Source organism: Aspergillus nomiae (assembly GCF_001204775.2).
Source record: "Aspergillus nomiae NRRL 13137 chromosome Unknown contig00044, whole genome shotgun sequence".
Taxonomy (NCBI): Eukaryota; Fungi; Ascomycota; class Eurotiomycetes; order Eurotiales; family Aspergillaceae; genus Aspergillus; species Aspergillus nomiae.
Genome location: NW_015378099.1, coordinates 98,050 through 115,696, shown reverse-complemented (window position 1 = coordinate 115,696; position 17,647 = coordinate 98,050). Strand labels below are relative to the sequence as shown.

General features: G+C 48.8%; 7 protein-coding genes across 7 annotated transcripts; 1 reads left to right on the top strand and 6 right to left on the bottom strand.

Annotated features, from left to right (window-relative positions):
* Positions 1-1,282: 1,282 nt before the first annotated feature.
* Positions 1,283-2,406, top strand: ANOM_002481 (uncharacterized protein; the record flags this gene model as incomplete). Its single annotated transcript, XM_015547738.1, has 2 exons — positions 1,283-1,502; positions 1,568-2,406. 2 exons carry the CDS (start codon positions 1,283-1,285, stop codon positions 2,404-2,406), a joined length of 1,059 nt encoding a protein of 352 aa, XP_015409738.1.
* A 701-nt stretch (positions 2,407-3,107) lies between these two features.
* ANOM_002480 (glycosyltransferase family 69 protein) lies at positions 3,108-4,466 on the bottom strand (the record flags this gene model as incomplete). The annotated part of the gene is made up of 4 exons (XM_015547737.1): positions 3,108-3,523; positions 3,603-3,828; positions 3,885-3,947; positions 4,104-4,466. The coding sequence occupies 4 exons, from the start codon at positions 4,464-4,466 to the stop codon at positions 3,108-3,110; spliced, it is 1,068 nt and encodes a 355-aa protein (XP_015409739.1).
* A 619-nt stretch (positions 4,467-5,085) lies between these two features.
* Positions 5,086-7,702, bottom strand: ANOM_002479 (glycosyltransferase family 90 protein; the record flags this gene model as incomplete). The annotated part of the gene is made up of 3 exons (XM_015547736.1): positions 5,086-6,846; positions 6,899-7,327; positions 7,385-7,702. The coding sequence occupies 3 exons, from the start codon at positions 7,700-7,702 to the stop codon at positions 5,086-5,088; spliced, it is 2,508 nt and encodes an 835-aa protein (XP_015409748.1).
* Positions 7,703-9,771: 2,069 nt separating this feature from the next.
* Positions 9,772-10,149, bottom strand: ANOM_002478 (uncharacterized protein; the record flags this gene model as incomplete). The annotated part of the gene is made up of 1 exon (XM_015547735.1): positions 9,772-10,149. The coding sequence occupies one exon, from the start codon at positions 10,147-10,149 to the stop codon at positions 9,772-9,774; it is 378 nt and encodes a 125-aa protein (XP_015409747.1).
* A 407-nt stretch (positions 10,150-10,556) lies between these two features.
* ANOM_002477 (uncharacterized protein) lies at positions 10,557-10,895 on the bottom strand (the record flags this gene model as incomplete). Its single annotated transcript, XM_015547734.1, has 1 exon — positions 10,557-10,895. One exon carries the CDS (start codon positions 10,893-10,895, stop codon positions 10,557-10,559), a length of 339 nt encoding a protein of 112 aa, XP_015409756.1.
* A 1,849-nt stretch (positions 10,896-12,744) lies between these two features.
* ANOM_002476 (uncharacterized protein) lies at positions 12,745-14,025 on the bottom strand. Its single transcript, XM_015547733.1, has 3 exons — positions 13,897-14,025; positions 13,208-13,785; positions 12,745-13,142 (listed from the first exon to the last, which is right to left on the bottom strand). Exons 1-3 carry the CDS (start codon positions 13,996-13,998, stop codon positions 13,025-13,027), a joined length of 798 nt encoding a protein of 265 aa, XP_015409755.1. The 5' UTR covers positions 13,999-14,025; the 3' UTR covers positions 12,745-13,024.
* A 509-nt stretch (positions 14,026-14,534) lies between these two features.
* On the bottom strand, positions 14,535-17,235 carry ANOM_002475 (PA and RING finger domain protein; the record flags this gene model as incomplete). The annotated part of the gene is made up of 3 exons (XM_015547732.1): positions 14,535-14,913; positions 14,967-16,852; positions 16,909-17,235. The coding sequence occupies 3 exons, from the start codon at positions 17,233-17,235 to the stop codon at positions 14,535-14,537; spliced, it is 2,592 nt and encodes an 863-aa protein (XP_015409754.1).
* Positions 17,236-17,647: the final 412 nt, after the last annotated feature.

Below are 17,647 nucleotides of genomic sequence, written 5' to 3'. Positions count from 1 at the left end.
CAGATTGTTGCCGGATGCCGGGTCGACAGTTGCAAGGAATGTTGTACTTTCTAGAATACATAGGCGATTAGCATGCCGATTCAATAGCAAACGGACGATTAGAAGTTTATCCTGAGAATCCCAGCATACTTGCAAAACGTGGATGTTCATAATATCTTCTAAGTAACAGCTGAATCGTGAATTCATGCCGAATACCTCGGATCACCCCCGGCTTCCGTTGCACTGAGAGCATTATTACCATGTCTGTTGCATATTTACTCGGATCTGCTATCACTGACGCTTGGTTGACAAAGGTTCGGCAGGTCTGGCAAGATGTGGATCGCTTTTGTACTTCGCGGAGGGTCCCCAGGTTCAAACCTACCACACCTGTTTTCAAGATGGTGTTATATCCAGGTTTTCCCGCTTTTGGACCGAACCTGGGGAGGACACATCGCAGAAGATGCCCCAGCCTCATGTGCTTACAAGTCGGGCATAGAGAATCCATGTCAATATCCAAGCACTTGGAACAGTCATCATGGAAGAATTGCTTTAAGATGCCATAAGGGAAAGCAATACAGCGGTGTGAAGGATGATTGTGATTGTTTCGCAGCCTGAAGACCCCCTCTACAGTCTGACATAGAGAACATTGCGTTTCTAGCTGACGGTGAGGAGCGTCAAGCGACATTTCGATGCTTTAGACTAGGCAGTGTGGGTCAAGAGATTGAAAAGTGGGAGATGCTCCACAGTTAAGAAATCAATGCGGTACGAGAAGCAAGGCTGACCTCAGGCCGCCAACATGCAGCACTGCCCCTCTCGCCAAGAAATCGATGTATGATAGACTTCAATGCTTCAGTTGATCAAGTATACTAGTGGTTATCCATATTCTCAAATTCAAGCCGCAGCTTTACCAGGGATGTAAGTGCCCCAGCCAATCCATGGCAGTGCACAAGCTGCACCTGGGGCACCAACGACCAAAGCGGTTTGTAAAGGGGTTAGCATGTGGCGATGTTGTCTTCTATTTATTCGTCGTTTGTGTAGAGAGGAAATTAATTTAATGGAATACTGTGTCCAGCTTCGGTGTGAGTTCATGGAGTGATTGATATATTCGCAAGGAGAATGACGGGACTGCAAGAGCCGAGGGGTCAGAAATCGGGGAGGAACGGGAGACTAAATGTCATTGATAAGCAGTGTGCTAGTTTGCCGAGAGAATTCCATCTCGGCCACCACGCCAACTGAATCTGATCAAGCACACTGACTCCTTGATTCACCTTCCCGACTGTGCATATCAAGCAAAGAAACCGATATGCAGTCTGCGGGTGTGAAAAAAGTACGCGCTCGGCGAAACAAGAGAGGCCCTCGCCGAGTTCCATTCGGACAGACAGGGGTTATCAACCAGGAACAGAGCCAGGACGACAGTTCCAACGTACCTATCGGGCAATCACGCATAAGCTGGCCAGACACCTTAGCTGCGCTCGAAAAGGAGTCACTTGATTCCCAAATACACAGACACAAAGAATGGAAACGTAAGAAAGCTCTTTCTCCTCGCACAGGCTGATAACCAGCACCAATGATAACAACTCCTCATCAGGAAACGGGTCCATCCATGAGGATTACTGTCGCGTGTGCTGGAAGTCGCATCGACTCGAGCCATGCATGACCTGCCGACTGGCACTGCATAGCGAGTGCATGCCTGCTGGGTGGCTGCGGAACGCCGAAAATCAACTCTTTTGCGCCGTATGCGTGCGTCGCGGCTGGCATGTAGCTCCTCCTACGCTTACCGCACCCGCTTCGCCACGATTAGCAGAGGGACATGGTGGTCCTGCTGCGGGTGTTCCGGCAATAGAGCTTGACAGTATTTCAGTGGCAACTCCGTGCTCTCATGCTGCACCCCTGCATGGACAACCACAGGCCTCCTCAACGCATGAACAAAGCATCAGTGACAGACAGGATATACCAGCGACTGCTCCAGTCCAGGAAGCCTCACCCAACAATAAAGATATCGGTGTAAACGGGAATACACAGCCCGGAGTCTCGCGGCCGCCACGCCAGCGAAAATCTCGGTATATAAGCCTGCGCAGCGAGGTCGATACCGCATTCAATGTGCTATACCGAGAGGTTGAAGCAAGTGAAGCACTGAGGCTAGAAAATGAGAACCTCCGCAATGAAAATGCCCGATGCATACAGACCATCCAGATCCGCGACCTCAGTCTGATGGCTATGCGCCGGGAGTTAGAACATCGGCGATTTTCAGACCAAGACCTCGAAAGACTGCAGGCGAGTGCGGCCCAGCTCGAACATGCAAACAGGGAGCTTCAAGAGCTTCGAGCAAAGAATGAGTCTCTAGAGGCAGAGCTGCAGGTTTCAAGAGAATCGGCAAAGGAAGTCCAAGATTGGAAGGCGAAATTCGTTGCGCTGATGAATACGTGATTTCCTTTTTTTTTTTTTGGCCCTGGCACTTGAGTGTTATTGTCTTGGATTGACTACGTTGAGCGAGGTTTCTGGTTACTTGGTCCTTGGATTATCCTGGCTTATTGGATATTCAGCATCTAGTTATTTTGATATCTTGTTTTATTACTGTACTATATACACCACGTCAGACCTTGTATCTATTGACTTCATTGTATATTCAAGAAGAGTTATCATATTCCTCTCACGGACTATAGTATAGAAGTTGCCATGGAGTTGGTTCGATCAACAACATGTCCATATTACCTACGTTCATCTGACACTGCCATTACATACCTCGGCAACGAAGAGTAGATCGGCTACGCGGTGAAATGGTTACAAACAAACTCATAGTCGCGATGCCAGAAATTGAGAAATATAACTTTACCTATGTAAGATAGCTTAAGAACAAATCTGTGAACGACGGGCAAAGAGAAGATACCTGAGCTGTACGACTTCGCAAGCGTCATACAGTTGCTAAGACTCTGTCGTTGTGCCATTGATTACCAATCAGGATTTCGGCTTGGCATGTCCTCGGGTAGACCCAGTGAAATCTTCTATACCGTCCTGGTACAGAGCTGCAGTACAATCCGAGGAAATCGGAACAACGGAGATGATTGGTAATCAACTGTCCCCGCAGTCATACAGCCACGCTTACCAATCACGTGAATGCCCATGTGGGATCACACATGAGCCCACCCATTCCCCACAACAACCTGCATCTCGTCAATTAAACAAAATGTAGCGGACTCAGAACGGGTGCTGTGATGTCTCTCCCAGCTGGTGATTCTTCTTCGGATAGCCCATCTGTGGAAGAACGGACTCGTGGTCCAGCGTCGAATTCGGTTCTCCCAAAGGGCCAGGGCGATATTGTGAAGCGAGATCCACGTCGTAGTCGGATGAACGGCTGCGTATGCCAGGTCAGTATACCCAACACGGACTTTAGGATTCAAATAAACGCCTTTCGTGGCGGAAAGAGGATTATCTGCATGGATTAAGCAGCATTCCGAGCCCTCCAGATGGGACTGCGCAAGAGAGTCGGGGATTGCACGGAATCGCAACGGTACTTTTGATAGAAATGGGGCTACCGGCATGGCTACTATAATAGTGTATGGTCAGTTCATTGCCCTTCAAAATGAATTGAAAAAAAAAAAGGAAAGAAAGAAAGAGCTGCATACCCATACCGTTCCAGCAACTCTTCACAGGTACTGGCGTCATCGCAAGCAGTGCATTCTGCGAAATTGCGCTGCGGAAATAAGGCCATTCTTGCATCAAAGTCTCATCTCCGTTAGAATCACGTAGAGCAAATGTGTCGTAGTAGCGAGGAGGCTTGGAGAAGTCTAAAGCACAAGCAGCGGCGTAAACACCGTCGTTGGTATCGAGTAATGAGATCACATCGTCCACCTGTGTCGGCAGTCAATGAGCCTATATCCGATTCTCGTACAAATTGAGACGCATACCGTGAAGACCACATCATTTAGAAAAAGCACTTTGTCGAATACAATATCGTTCCGTGCCAAATCCTCCAAAGGACGTAAGGTTAGATTGCGCAGCCGAGCAAGATAAGGTATGCGTCTCAATTCCTTTCAGCCACGGGGAGTGTCAATCCAGCCATCGCTCGGAGGAGCTGAAATCTCATCTTGATGAGTTGTCTCCGAAAGGGTCAGATTCCGCCGTACGCCTAATCGATCCAGCTCGAGATCGAGTTCCCGAAGCGCGCCCTTGGTGTCGTCCCAGCTCCCGCTTTCATGAATGCTCACGAAAACGTTCTCCGGGCCCCATGTTTTCACTAGTTGGATAATTGCATTGTTCCAATGGCTCCGGAGGATAGCTTCGTTGTTCCAGTGCGTACTGGAAATAAATATCCGCTCGAATTGGTGTGGCAGAGTGGATGGAATCCGATCAACGACGGAGACTCGGTGCTGAATGAGAAGCAGCTCCAGCACAGTCCAGACTATGAAACATATCGACAAACCCAAGAGAGCACGGCGGTGACGTCCAGGTTTGCGAAAGAGTCTATAACGTGTGAAAAGGACGAGCATAACTCGAATTTCGATCCGTTAGAAACATGTAAACAAATATATCTGCTACATCAGGAAATTCGCAGAGGCCCGGCGAAGTCTAACAAACTTCACTAGCGAAGAAACCCGACCAAATGCAACCATAGGTTCTGGATTAGGCGGCCTCCATGGTGGCCCGGGCGTCTTGGCATATGCGTCTTTTCATATTGGGCAACGTGGCGCAGTGGTGGGTTCTTATGGTACAGTTCCAAGGCGCTAGAGTACGGAAGAGTGGCAGGCCGGTTTTCTGTAGGTCTAAGACATTGATTGGCCTACTAGCGTAGTGCCACGTACTACAGTTTATACGCTCTGGAGGATACTAGGAATGCGCCTGACCCCCGTTGGCTCCGTAGTAGTGCTGTGGTATCTTGAATGCCACTCTATCTCTTCCCAAGTATTTGTATTAACCCGAGAATGACTACATACCAACCAACCCTAAATTGGTGTTTCTAAAGCCATCTCTCTGGAACAGATGGAAGTTGATCACTTGTGCAGAGCTACAGCAAATATGCACATGAGGCTACTCTAAGACGACTAGAGCAGGACTGCAGGGGTTAAATCTAAGCATATGTGCGTCCTAATACAAAACTAGATATTCCCATCAGACAGCCAGCCTTTCCGGATCTTGTAGCCTTGCTAGCTCTAACATTAGTCGGTACATATATATGGTCAGGTCAACATCACGGAAGGCTTTAGCAAACCAGTCACGGCCTTGCTCTGCGATTTCTCGAGCCCTTCTCTGCCCAGCCTCAGTGGATGTAAGGTACCGAACTATCTCAGGAAGCTCTTCCATACTTAGACTAACTGGAACATAATGAACCCATGGCCTGAGACGTTCATCGTGCCACTCCCGTAGCAAGGTCTGCTTCAATGGAACTGACTTGGAAGCAAGAAGCTTATAGTACCGGCCACTGATACCGTTTCCATCTATATCAAACACTAGCCGTGACCGGAGAGGTTGGTCTTTATCTGCCCATGACTTTAGTTTAAAGTATGCATGCTGATCCCTGCAGTATCTTCGCTCGCATTGGAAGATTCGAGTGAAAGCCACGTCGAATAACCGGCCGGTAATGAATAGCGACGATTTTATTTGGCTAATCACACCATCATGTTCCTGGAGGTAAGGATACTGATGCCGTTCTAGGTTCTGTGCCAGCTGAACAAATCTTTGTCGATGGTAGTACTGCCACTTTTCATCCACGGCAAAGCCACCAGTGGTAGAGCCTGCCCAGTACAGATTGTTCTTCTTTCTCTCCCAGTCAAGATCGTGTGTGTCATCGGTATATTTGAACTCAGGCTCATTATAAGCTGGGCTGGGATATAGGATATCCCCCATAGTCGAAAGAGAGCCCGTGGAAAGGATCGGCACTGCACCCTGAAATAGATAAAAAGATGTCGGGCTCGTAATAAGACCATGCATGGCACTATACTCGGGATGCTGGCAGAGATCCATGGCCAGTGCGGGATCGACAACGAAGGGCAGGGTAGACTTTTCAGTCGCGTGAGTAGTCTGCGCCCTTGATGTTTCCCGGGAGGAGCAGGACTTCGTAACGACCTCCCAAGCAGGTCGTCTCGACAGATTCGTTAAGTTGAAGCCTTGACTGAGGAGGCCATCTTCTCCCAGCGATTGTGGGGGGATCAGGACTCTCGGTTCATCGAGATGATTGATAAGAAATTTGACGTCAGGCAGGATGCCGGGCAGGTCTTTCAAAAGGTGGTCAAGTGAGGATTGTATGTGTCTGTCAAAAGTGCGACCGGGATGGCTACAGTGAGTCTTCGCCTGCTGACTAGAAAACGTACAGAACCACAGCTCGCTGTGCAGCACACGCATACTTTGTATCTCATCCATCATATCACGAATATCTTGACCTTTAAATTGCCAGAACGGTGAGATGACTTCGTAGAGGTTATCAAACTCGTCAATCATAGGCGATTGATGCTGTTTGGCAAACTCATACCAGCCTTCAAAGCCCGGTGGCGGGTCCATCCCGTATCGCCGTCGATATTCGTTATAAGCGGCCGTATAGTTTGGGGATTGGTTTCGGAGTATACTGTCGAAGTCCGCCTGGGCGGTGCGTATCAGAGCTTCGATAGGATGCTGTCCAGACGATACCATGGACGTCTGTGCAATCCTGAAATTGTCGGTAAGGTATGGAATAAGAGCTACAAGAGAAAAGCCTGCGAGCGCCGATCGGGTTTTTGTTGGCCATGGGAGCATATAGATCACTTGACCGAGTGTCAGGAGCGACGCTATGATATGTAAGAAGGCCTGGGTATCTGAAGACAGCATCAATAGATTTCGTGTAGATATAACACTGAACATTCTTATGGTAGTGACAATACGCCAGGAACAATGCCGAGTCTACTGAAATGGTAAGTTCTGCTTCGATCCCTCCATGACGAATGCAACATACTATCACAGTGAAGAGATACCAAGTCAAAGCTTTTCCGAAGCCCAATATGAATATGATTGTAGGCTCAAGGTTTCGAGGGAAGCCAAACGCGACAGTCTCGGCACCCAATATCATGACCAAAAGGCTCACAACGCGCAACGCAACGGGACGAATGGTGTCTTCAAGATCAAGGAAAGGGAGAAACCGAGAGTTTCGCCTCGGCGAAAGAGTACCATAGACACCTAGTAAAGCAATAACTGGAATCGCCGAGAGAAAATACCCTTGAAACTCCCAATCTGCCAAAGTAAGAATAAGAAATGAAGCAGCAACGGCTGTACCCCATACTGTGTTGATAAAAGGAGTAAAATACTGTGGGTTAGATATTGTAGAATCACCGAATTCAGAACCAAGATACCTCTCCGCTATCAGAAGTAACGGTGTCAGTACTGGCTGCCTGTGGTCAGCACCGCGGCCAACTCCCTTTCCTGTGGCAGAAGCGTTACTTACAAAGACTCCAACCAACCCGTTCTCTGCTTGGTAAACACAAAACGTCGAGATACCTAGCGCAACTAACCATAATGACTTTGCAGGCTGACGCTGGTGTGCTGGTTCGCTCAAGGGAGCTCTCCTCTGAGCCTTGTTAGCCTTCAGTCGTCCTGCCATTTTAAACATATCCGGCAGTATCATCCAGGCCAGAATCTCCGAGCACAGTTCCGATTGCCGGGAGCTAAGTCGTGCCGTCCATAAGCTGCACAGCAGGGCAGCTGGGGCAGCTGGGGCAGCCCTGGTGAGCATCCCGATGAAAGGGAATGGTCGTGTTCGCATAGTGGGCTTTGGATTCCATCAATAGTAGTCAAGTGCTGTCAAGAGGAAGCATCACCAGTAGAATGAAAGTCAGCTGGCGGTGGCCAGGCAGAAAGGTCACCTACCGCCTATCATTGGCAGTCGATGTAGCCTTTTTTCCCCTTTCTTTCTTTCTTTTTCAGAGCACATTGTGTTGCGGAGGGCCGAGGCCGAGTGTGGGCTATACACTAGCAGTAGCGCTAGTAGGGGTGCGAAGAGAAACTAGAGAGAAGAATCCCACCCCCCTGGTCAAACATGACTAGTAGTACAGTCTGTGTGAGTTCAACTGAGTCTAGGTGGTGTCAAATTTGTCATAAGAATATAGGGTTGAAATAAGCACAGGGATCTCCTACGAAGTTAGGGCAGATTTTTATATAGCAACTTCCCGCGCGAACCCGAATACATTTTAAATCACTAACCCTAATCGGTCACGGTAAAAAGCCCGCAAGCCCGCTATTTATTAACTATCAAGTATCTTATGAAGTAGTAGTAGGGCCACAGAAAAGTTGGTCATTCCATAATGTAGCTTCGTCACATACTTTGTTGGCTTAGAGAATATTCAACGTAAGCTTTTCCTCCCTCTTCAGCTCATACGTTCTGCCCGGCCCTTAGTTGATGCTCTGTCCAACAGCCCCAACCTATATGCCCGGCCTCTGAGTGTCGAGGGAGTTCTCCATCTGCAGTTGAAGAAGCTGGTGATAAGCCCGGTCTTGAATCCACTCACTGCTCTGCTGGAATGCAAAATCGGCATGTCATATTCTTCACAGCAGCCATGACACCAAAGGCTGATTGGGCTTATGCTGGAGGAGATATCAGCGGTACTAAGGACAACTTCCGCTACCGTTCCAGACAAGCTTAGACATGAAAACTGAGTTCGCAGCGAAGGAAGTAATTTCGATGGTTGAAGTCATTGCTCAACGTCTCTCCCAACACAAGGCGTCCGTGATGCAGGATATAAGCCATGGATCTGAAACCGGGGTTGTCTACCTAAATGGATTTTTAATCAGATTGGAGATGCAGCTTGGAATAGATTGTCCCGTCAATGATTACATTATGCAGGCGGTGCTGGACAAACAAGTATCGCAGCACTATGGTAATCACAAACAACGAGTAAATACCAAACAGCAAATGGAAGCTACACCAGTCTGAATAGGAATAGGAAGTATATCGTCCTTGACGATTCCAGCTAAGCTGGAGTCTTCATAGTACAGTACTATCTCGCATGTCTTGAATAAACCATATTACTATGAAACCCCCAAAAACAGGGCTTCATCATTCAGGCGATCAAAACAGCGGTCCATCCCTCCTGCATCTTCGTGGGATCAGTCCTATCTAGATGGTTGCATGTGCAACACCTTTCCACTGTTTCTATAACTTATATTCAAGCAATCATATCCAAGCCAAGGTGGTAAGGTAGCAGCCACTTACCATTTGGGCAAGTCTAGCTCCAGGATAACAATGTTAATTGCCATCACCATAGTATTTCACTTAAGAAAGTAAGGATTCCGTATCCGTAATAGTAAGGTTCAAGAATCTGTGCCAGGTAAGTCGGTCCAATCGTTTTGCCACTGCCAAGTATAGCAAGCTTTGGAGAACTCCCAGTATTCCGGATACCAGCCACTATACTCCCAGTCCACGATCCCACTGACATATCCATCGTGGACCATAATGTTCCGAAGACATAGATCTCCATGGGTAAACACAATCTTGTGACTTTTTTCTGAAAGCATACCAGCCAAGAAGCCTCTGACATGATATCTTGGTACCTTTGAATGATATGCGTCGATTATTGCGTTATTAAAATCTTCTTCGGAATCAAATGGTCCTGTATATATATTAATGTCGACTAATATTAATTAGATCCTGGTGTAAATACTACAAACCTCTGCTATGATGACCCTCCAAGAAATGATCGGCAACGGGGCCATGACCAGCTGAGCCGATGTAATTTGAATTTCCATTGCTAATTTGGCGAAGCTGACAGAGGTACTCTTTCAGTTGACTAGTGATCCGACGTTTTGTAACAGTGTCATAAGTCTCCCAAACTTTATCTAGCTCTGGCCCTCGACATAACTCATAAATATATAAGTATCGAACAGACTACCGTAGTCTCCAATATCCCGCTGTATTGGGCCATAAGTGTAGCAGGCAAAGATCTTCGGTACCGGCATAGTTTCTGTGTTTTGTTTGACAAATATCATATTCTGCGCTTCGGTGAATGTAACATGAGATCCGAATTTCACAACAATATCAGGAAATATCTTTGCTATCTTCACACCACCCCAGTTCATGATTGTATTACTGGGGGTAACCTTCTCGTTGACGCTGTCTGGATCCGGTGCCACAAATCCTGGAACCGAACAAAGGATATTTACTTGTGGTCCGGAGTCCTCTAAATGAGCGGTCTGCTTCTCCTCTGCGTCAAGCATGGTCAATATGAGACAGATTTGGGCAACCGGTCTTAGAAACGCGTGCACTAAAGACGGGCGAAAGCGCGGGTAGTATAGATAACAATAGTGGCACAATATGACGAGAGGGGTCTGGATGCTGTGGAATACTGAGGGCAAACGAGGAGGAGAACAAGGAAAACTTGAATGAGAGAAAGCGCTTGATGTCGACATGTGCATCGGCAATCAAGCTAACCTAATTCGGCGATTTCAAAGCCAGGTTGTTGCTTTACGAACTACTAGTAGTGACATGGAGTCTATTTTCAGAGACTTCTTTTTCCACTGGAATCTTGTGGGCGGTAACATTTCCTGGTCAAGATCAGGAATGAGACCGGGGTTTGTTAGGGGTCGCTTTGAGACATGCTATATGAATACCAAGTCATGTTGAATCAGTTAATCTCCTTGCGATCTCTAAACAACCACCCTTTCTCCAGTAGACGAATGTCATCCTGGCTTCCTTCTGCGCTTGCCACAAGGGACTCTTTGAGCCGAACAAGTTCCTCGACTGCATCGTCATATCGTTGATTACTGATCCAACCATCTTCATTTACACCACCGATTTGGTCCCGCCGATGATTCACCACCTTGTTCAGGTTGAACCACAGCCCTTCATCATGGAAGCCCTCCAATGCAGCCTCCGTAAATTGCACAGGGCAGTGTAACTCCTTTGTACCGGGTAAATGAGACCAATACTCGACCATGCGTATCAATGCCCCTTTCAAAGTCATTAGATTCCCGTTCCATTGCCTGCCGGCCCTATCCACAAGATGCTGGCGAGGAAGAAGGATGGGGTCACGAAGAGCTTCGAGATGTGGTTTATTGAGGTGACCGTTGAATATACGGTAGTAGTAAAAGAGGAGACATCGGCGATGAAGTTCATCGGCCTCGGTCTTTTCCTGAGTTGAAAGTGTTTCGTAGTTTACTGGCAGCGACGGTTCTTTTAAGTGTGGGTTTTGTTCGGCATCTGGGTTTCAAATGCACGGGGGTAGCCTGCTACCAGCAGACGCGGTTCAACCGTTGCATGCTGCCAGTCAATAAATAATACAAGAGACAGCACCGGAATCAGGTGAAATGAAAATGTTATTTGGGTTCAAATCTGGGCTTTGTTAAGACTTGTTCCGTAAATTTTCAGAAGACACATATCTGGATGGCGGAGGATTGGCTGATTGAGCGGACTATCATTTTTATTTGGAAGAAGATACGGCACCAATGCAAGGTACTTATCTAGGAGGGAGAGGTAATCCTCTGGATTCTTTTCCCCGGGAAAGACGCCATTATGTGGGAAATCAAGCTCCATTGGCTTCCCATACCGCCTGGTCCATTCGATCTCTTCCCCCGCGATCGCCGCAAGGTACTTCTTAGGATCATACCCTACAATGTATGGTCAAAGGCTGAAAGTTATGGCAGTAAGTATAAGGTAAACCCACAGGGTCCACGGTAGCGATTGAGACCAACTCGTTTCCCATACCAAAACATATAATCCGTCGTAGGGCCAATACAAAATCTCTCTCTCTAAGTCCTCGTTATGTTCGGCATTCGCAATGTATAGCGCGGCTTGAAGGTCAAACAAGATGTCCTCTTTGAAGTAAATACTCCCAATAGACCCAAAAGGAATGTTAAAGAACCTCTTCTCGATTTCAACAAAACTGGATGCAAGCTTATGCTGTTCTCGCTTGCTCATACTATGCTACTTAGTCTCTAAGCTGACACTTGGCGCCTTCTCTATAACGATGTATTCGACGCCAGCAGGGTTATCATCCCTAGAGGAGTAACCGTATATTCTGGGCACAGGGATACCTTTGGAGTGGAGATATTGTAGAGTGGCAGCTTCGCTGGCGGTCGCGTAGTGCTTAGGCCCGGATATTCGATATGGAACCTTGAGAATGGCCTCGAACCCGTCATCCATAGTTAGAAAGAAAACTCGATTGAAGCCTCCTTCGGCGAGTTTCCTGATGAACGTGGGGGGGCCATGACTAGGGCCAATATGTTTGCCCGCCTCTCGTAAGAGGGCACTGGGCTCGAAATCGACATAGCGCTCACATAGTCGAATATCCTCATTATAAAGAAATCTACCGGAGGTATACGAAAAAAAGCTCGAGGTTAGTGGACGTACCTAAACAAGAACAGCGGTGTTAATGCCGGACGGCCATTACGGTAGAGGTACTGGGCTACAGACCCATGGAGCGGCAACGCGTGCACAACAATTGGCGACGAAAGATAGAAGACTGACAGTACTGATTAACAAGCCACATAATTATTTTCACGGAAAACTTGTGGTTATGTATGTGTATCTTGTGTGAAATTCCAATGTAACCGTTTACCACAGGGTTTATGCATACGATTCATATTTGAGTTCTCGAAGAGGTTATTCGATAAACGATGGAGTGACGCCCTTCCTTTCTTCGGGTTCCTGACCCTGTAAAATGAAGTATACAGACCTTTAGTAATAAGATTAAAGAATTAACAGCCTTCTTCCTAGCTATGCATTCCTTCGGCCCTCTACAATTATGTTTTTATAAGAGCATTCAGGAATGTGTGATCCTAAATCCAAATCATCTCTCACACCTACAATTACAAAGGAGCACACACTAGATAGCACGATTAAGCTGGAGTACGAGCACTGAATGTGCTGCTATTACTCCGACATGCCCATTTGTATTGAAAATTGCCCCTTCTCCAACCAATATGGAGCCCCAGAGAAATGATAAATTGAATTCAACCCAATTGAAGCCCCTGTTAAATATAAATATCCACGCGTCCTGATGTAATACAAAAATAGTCCCAAAACTGATGCTTTTACTGTACACTCCCAGAGGGATATTGAATGCTGGTTTTAACCAGGATATATACAAGGAAATTACCGGCGTGCGGCCTCCAAATCCGCCGCCCACAGCGCCGCGCCAACAGTATTCGTGAATGAAAACGCGATGGAAGCGAAAGGAATCATTTCCAAAATAAACGAGGCGATTCCGAGCCTAGCAAGTATGTCAGTAACAGTCGATACCGAGCAACTATCTCGAAAAGGAATAAGCGAACATACCCCGTATATGCCCCTCTATTCTTCTCCACCCATGCATCTTTCTGTTTCTCGCCCCACCCCTTCAGCTGGAAATACCTCGTATGTGCCACCGGCCCTAGCTTCTTCCCCTGCGCATAGGCGTACAACGCAGTTCCCACCACCGGGATAAAGTTCAGCGGCAGGAGGATCAGCGTATGCAGCAACGCCTGTGGCTTCAACTGAGCCAGGGGCCGCTTCACCATTTTGCCCAGTCGGGCAATGGCATCTCTGCCCGCCTTGGGCTTGATCTGTCGACCCTCTGCGACAAGCGATTCGTGACCGCGGGCAACGAGCGTGCCGTCGAAGGTATCCGTCAGTGCCTCTTCCAGGAGGAAAGAACGGGAGAGGAAGTTCGTAATCGTAGAACTTTCACTCAGGATAAGCAAAGCGGCGGAAATGGGCGCAAAGGGGCCGCTGGTGAATGACATGATCGCTACTTGTGGCACATAGGTGAAAAAGAACATAGTGCCTGTCACGCTAAGACCGAGGGTACTGATTCGCCCGACTTGCGAGAGGAGCGGACGCCAGAGATCCTTGTGGTAGGCAAAATAAATTATGCCCTGCGCGCAATTACTGTTAGGATTTGCGTGTATTCATGTTGCGCAAAAAGTATGAGGTGACCATATCTGTTTCGCTGCTCGCATTAGGGAGCTGTCGAAAGGATCGCTCACCTTAAAAGGATAGATATATGCGCCTGATAGGGCGACATCTTGAGCGACCTCCTGGGCATGCTTGGCCTCTTCAATGAGGGCTTTCTTGGCCTTGTCATCCATGGCGTGGCTAATGTCTGTTGGTTGCGAGAGCTCATGAAAAGATTGGAGTGCTGTTTTTATTTTGATTCAGGAGGCTTAGCGCCGGGAATATGACGTCACGGGATTCAATAGCGCATCTATTTATATTACCCGATCGATAGATCGAGTGCCTCGACCCACACCCAGTTTAATATACATCATCATATAAATATACGAAATAGACAGTAGACATGGACAGGACAAGAAGGGGAGTGCCGTCGCAATACAACCAGAAAATGCTATTCACCATATTTAGAAAATAAAAAGAAACTAGTAACTGCCCGGGAAAGAGGAAACACGAATGAAATCATTGGCTGCGGGCTGTATTCAGCCGCCTCATAGAGCGAATGATCTGTATCGTCCTGTACTGCGCCTGCACACCATATCCGTAACGCCAACCAAGTCCGATGTGGACAGCCTAAAATGATCGCCAATGGGAAACATTTTCTGTTCGCAAAGCGGAGGGTCCCTGAAGGAACCGAGGTTCATGCTCTGCTGTAACTATATGCCAGGGGTATTTAAAAGGAAAAGGGAAAGTTTTTATCGCTCGCGATCAGTCCGGCCTTGATGCCAAATAGTATCCCCGCTAAGGCCGAGAAGCTAAGGGCGGCGAAGTTTCTCCAGTTTGGCGGAGGCGCCGATGATGAGTGCCGCTCAAGCAGACCAACATCTGAGCCGCCGCGGCGTTCGAGGTCAGACACTTCATCTTCCCCGTGGTTGGCAATCGGGACAGGAGCGGACGATGCATTTGAATGTGAGTCTAGTTCATGACGATAGGTATGGTCAACCGACTCCGCAGATTCGCGTGTTTCAGCGTCCTTGTTCTGGGACATTGACCGAACAACATCCCCTTTACAGATGGGACAGGTTCGCCGACGAGTGGTCAGCCACGGCGTACTGTTACTGTTAGCGACACATACCAGAAGACAATTAGGTTAACTGCCACTTACATGCACTCCGCATGGAACTCATGCCCACAGGGCAAGCTCATCACCCTGCTCTGTCCGTCCACGTATTCTTCGAGGCAGACAACGCACTCCACCTGCCGGCCAGTATATTTGCGCCTCCAGAGCGCGGATGACGGGCCGGACTTCTCTTTCTTGGATGACTTCATTTTGGAGCTCTTCAGGTCTACCATGGCCTCCGGTGTCTCCTGAGAGCGACGGTGTCCCGAACGGCTTTTTGAGCCCAGCAAGGGCGAAGTTGGTGAGACCGGGCCAGGGCTAGAGGACCGGGACGAGCATGATGTTGACGACGATGTGCTGATTGTGTGGTAAGTTCTTACGGGAAGACGGTCAACCAAAGATTTGGGGGCGCGCCAACGTCGTCGACGGATGCGAGAGCGCAGCAACAAAAGAGCATACACCACCGTCAGTGTAAGCAGGGGGCTCACGACGAGTATCAGAAGTGTATCGAAGAACGGACTAGTGGACATGCTTGTCGGTGTCAGTGTGACCCATAGACCCTCATGCTCCAGCTGTCCAGCGTTTTGGAGGCCCTGGACTGCAGATGCACCATGCAACTTTCGATCTTCGATATAGTCTCGCCTGAAAGGCCGACTCGCGTCTTTCTCGTCACTCTTCGTCCAAGAGACATGTCTTGCAAACCATCCCTTGCTCTGCTTAGGGTGTCCTTGGGTGTCACTAGCCAAGCTCTGGTGGTTGGAGCTGTACAACCCTCCTTTGCTAGTTTTTGATTTATCCAGAGTACGATACTCACCGCTTCCTGGGGTTATGCTACCGCCCTTGAGCGAGGAACCTGTGGGGCGTGAGCCTTTCCCGGTGGTCTGCGTTTTGCTAGCGTCCGGCTCCGGGACATTGCTCGGCAATGGGATGGAACTGCTGATCGGGACTAGAAGGTCTGGGTCACGCCAATCCTGAACACCAATCATAAACCCATCACCGTCGGCCTCTTGAGAAGCAACTTCAGGTTTCTTGCGGTCGCCAGCACCGCTATCGGCTTTTGCCCGGTTGGTAACACGATTGGTGTCGTCCTCAGATATCTCCATATCATCCCAGGGATCCTTCAGAACCCAATCAATGTTCCCACTGCTGGGAGGTCGTTGGCTATCCTCTGGTACGCGTCCACTGTTTCTCTCTATTCCCAACAGGGACACGAGACTCTGAATGAAGCCTGCTTTGCGGGTTGCCGAGGTCGATTTCCCACCAGGTGATGCGGCATATCGCGTGGAGGTTGGTGACACAGCCGCGGCAGATGTCATCGTAGGCGCTTTCTGCTGGTTTCCAATCGTACTCTGGCTGGAAAGCTTTGTGTGGCGTTGCCCAGAAGGATCATCTACGCTCGACTCTCCTCCGGCCTGCGGAGGAACAAGCGACGAGAGTAGATGCGCCGTGGTATACGATGTGAATAGTGCGGGAATTGTCACGTTGGATGTATCGCCTCGCGCGTACATGGTGATAAGGCTACCTCCACGGGTATCATCCCCCACAATTAACGCGATCCCTCCACGCCTTTGAGCCCATTTGACCTTCTCCAAGAAGCCGCAACCACCCCGACTCAATAGAACAACCTTACCACTGATCTCAGCGCTCTCCTGTAAAGACTGTATATCGGCATGCTCAGTTTGCCTGTTCTGGTGGCTATCCCCGCGCTGCTCAGAGGCCCCCGACTCCGCTACGTTAGATTCGGGGAGTGGGTGGTGCAGGTGATCATCCGTGCCATCGTTCGTCGACGGTGTCACCACCCCGTCATTTGTGCTGGCTTGTGTGTCGATGTCCTGCTTAGGATCTGTACGATGAATATTCGAAGCTGCCGGGTCAGCTCCACCACCGGGCACAGGCTTCCCGAGTATGGGATCCGACGCCGCTGGTATGTCCTGCCTGTGACCCTCGCCCTCACCCCATCCTGGAATATCTGAACACCCTAGTTCACCTTCCGCCCCGGCAGTGTTCTATCTCCGAATCCGCTGCCGATCCATAGCTGACCGCTGAGCCCGTTGTCGGGAAGGAGCGGGCCAAACGCTGCGGGCCGGGCCAGGAAGAATGTCGAGTTATCATCGGTCAGACTGATGATAGCAGACGGTGGGAATAGCGAGGAGGGGATGTTGAAAGAAAAGAGAGCATGAAGTCCCGTCGCTCGACCCGCGAACGAACTGGGGGTGGTCACACGAGACGATGATGTAAGAACCGAAAAGAGAGTGAGGAAGATCGGAAAGAAGATGAAACAGAAAACAAGAAAGATCAAACGTGGCGGTCGCATAGTTGAGCCTTGTCAGAGATAGACGACCGGAAGACTGCCTCTGTCTGACTGGAAGGGAAATCGACGAGGATTCCAGGAGAGTTTCAGTGTTCGGTACGGTGGCTCTTTTTGTTGTTGACTGAAAGCTATGACCAATCGGACGGTCGTCGAAGGAGATTAAAGCGGGCACTCATCGAGAGGGGAGGGAAAACAACAAAGGGAAAGCGAATCAAATTAACGATGTTCAGTCAGCACCCGGGGACAAAAGATGAAGGAGGGAAAAAGGAGCTGCAGAGAGTCATGAATGATGCGACCGGGGGGTGGAGAAGGGGAGAAAGGACGAGAGTTTAGTTTGTGAGGGTGACTCCGTTCGAGCGCCTGGAGAGCGTCTCCGTAACACGCAACAAGCGCAGCACAGCCTCGGAGTCACGGG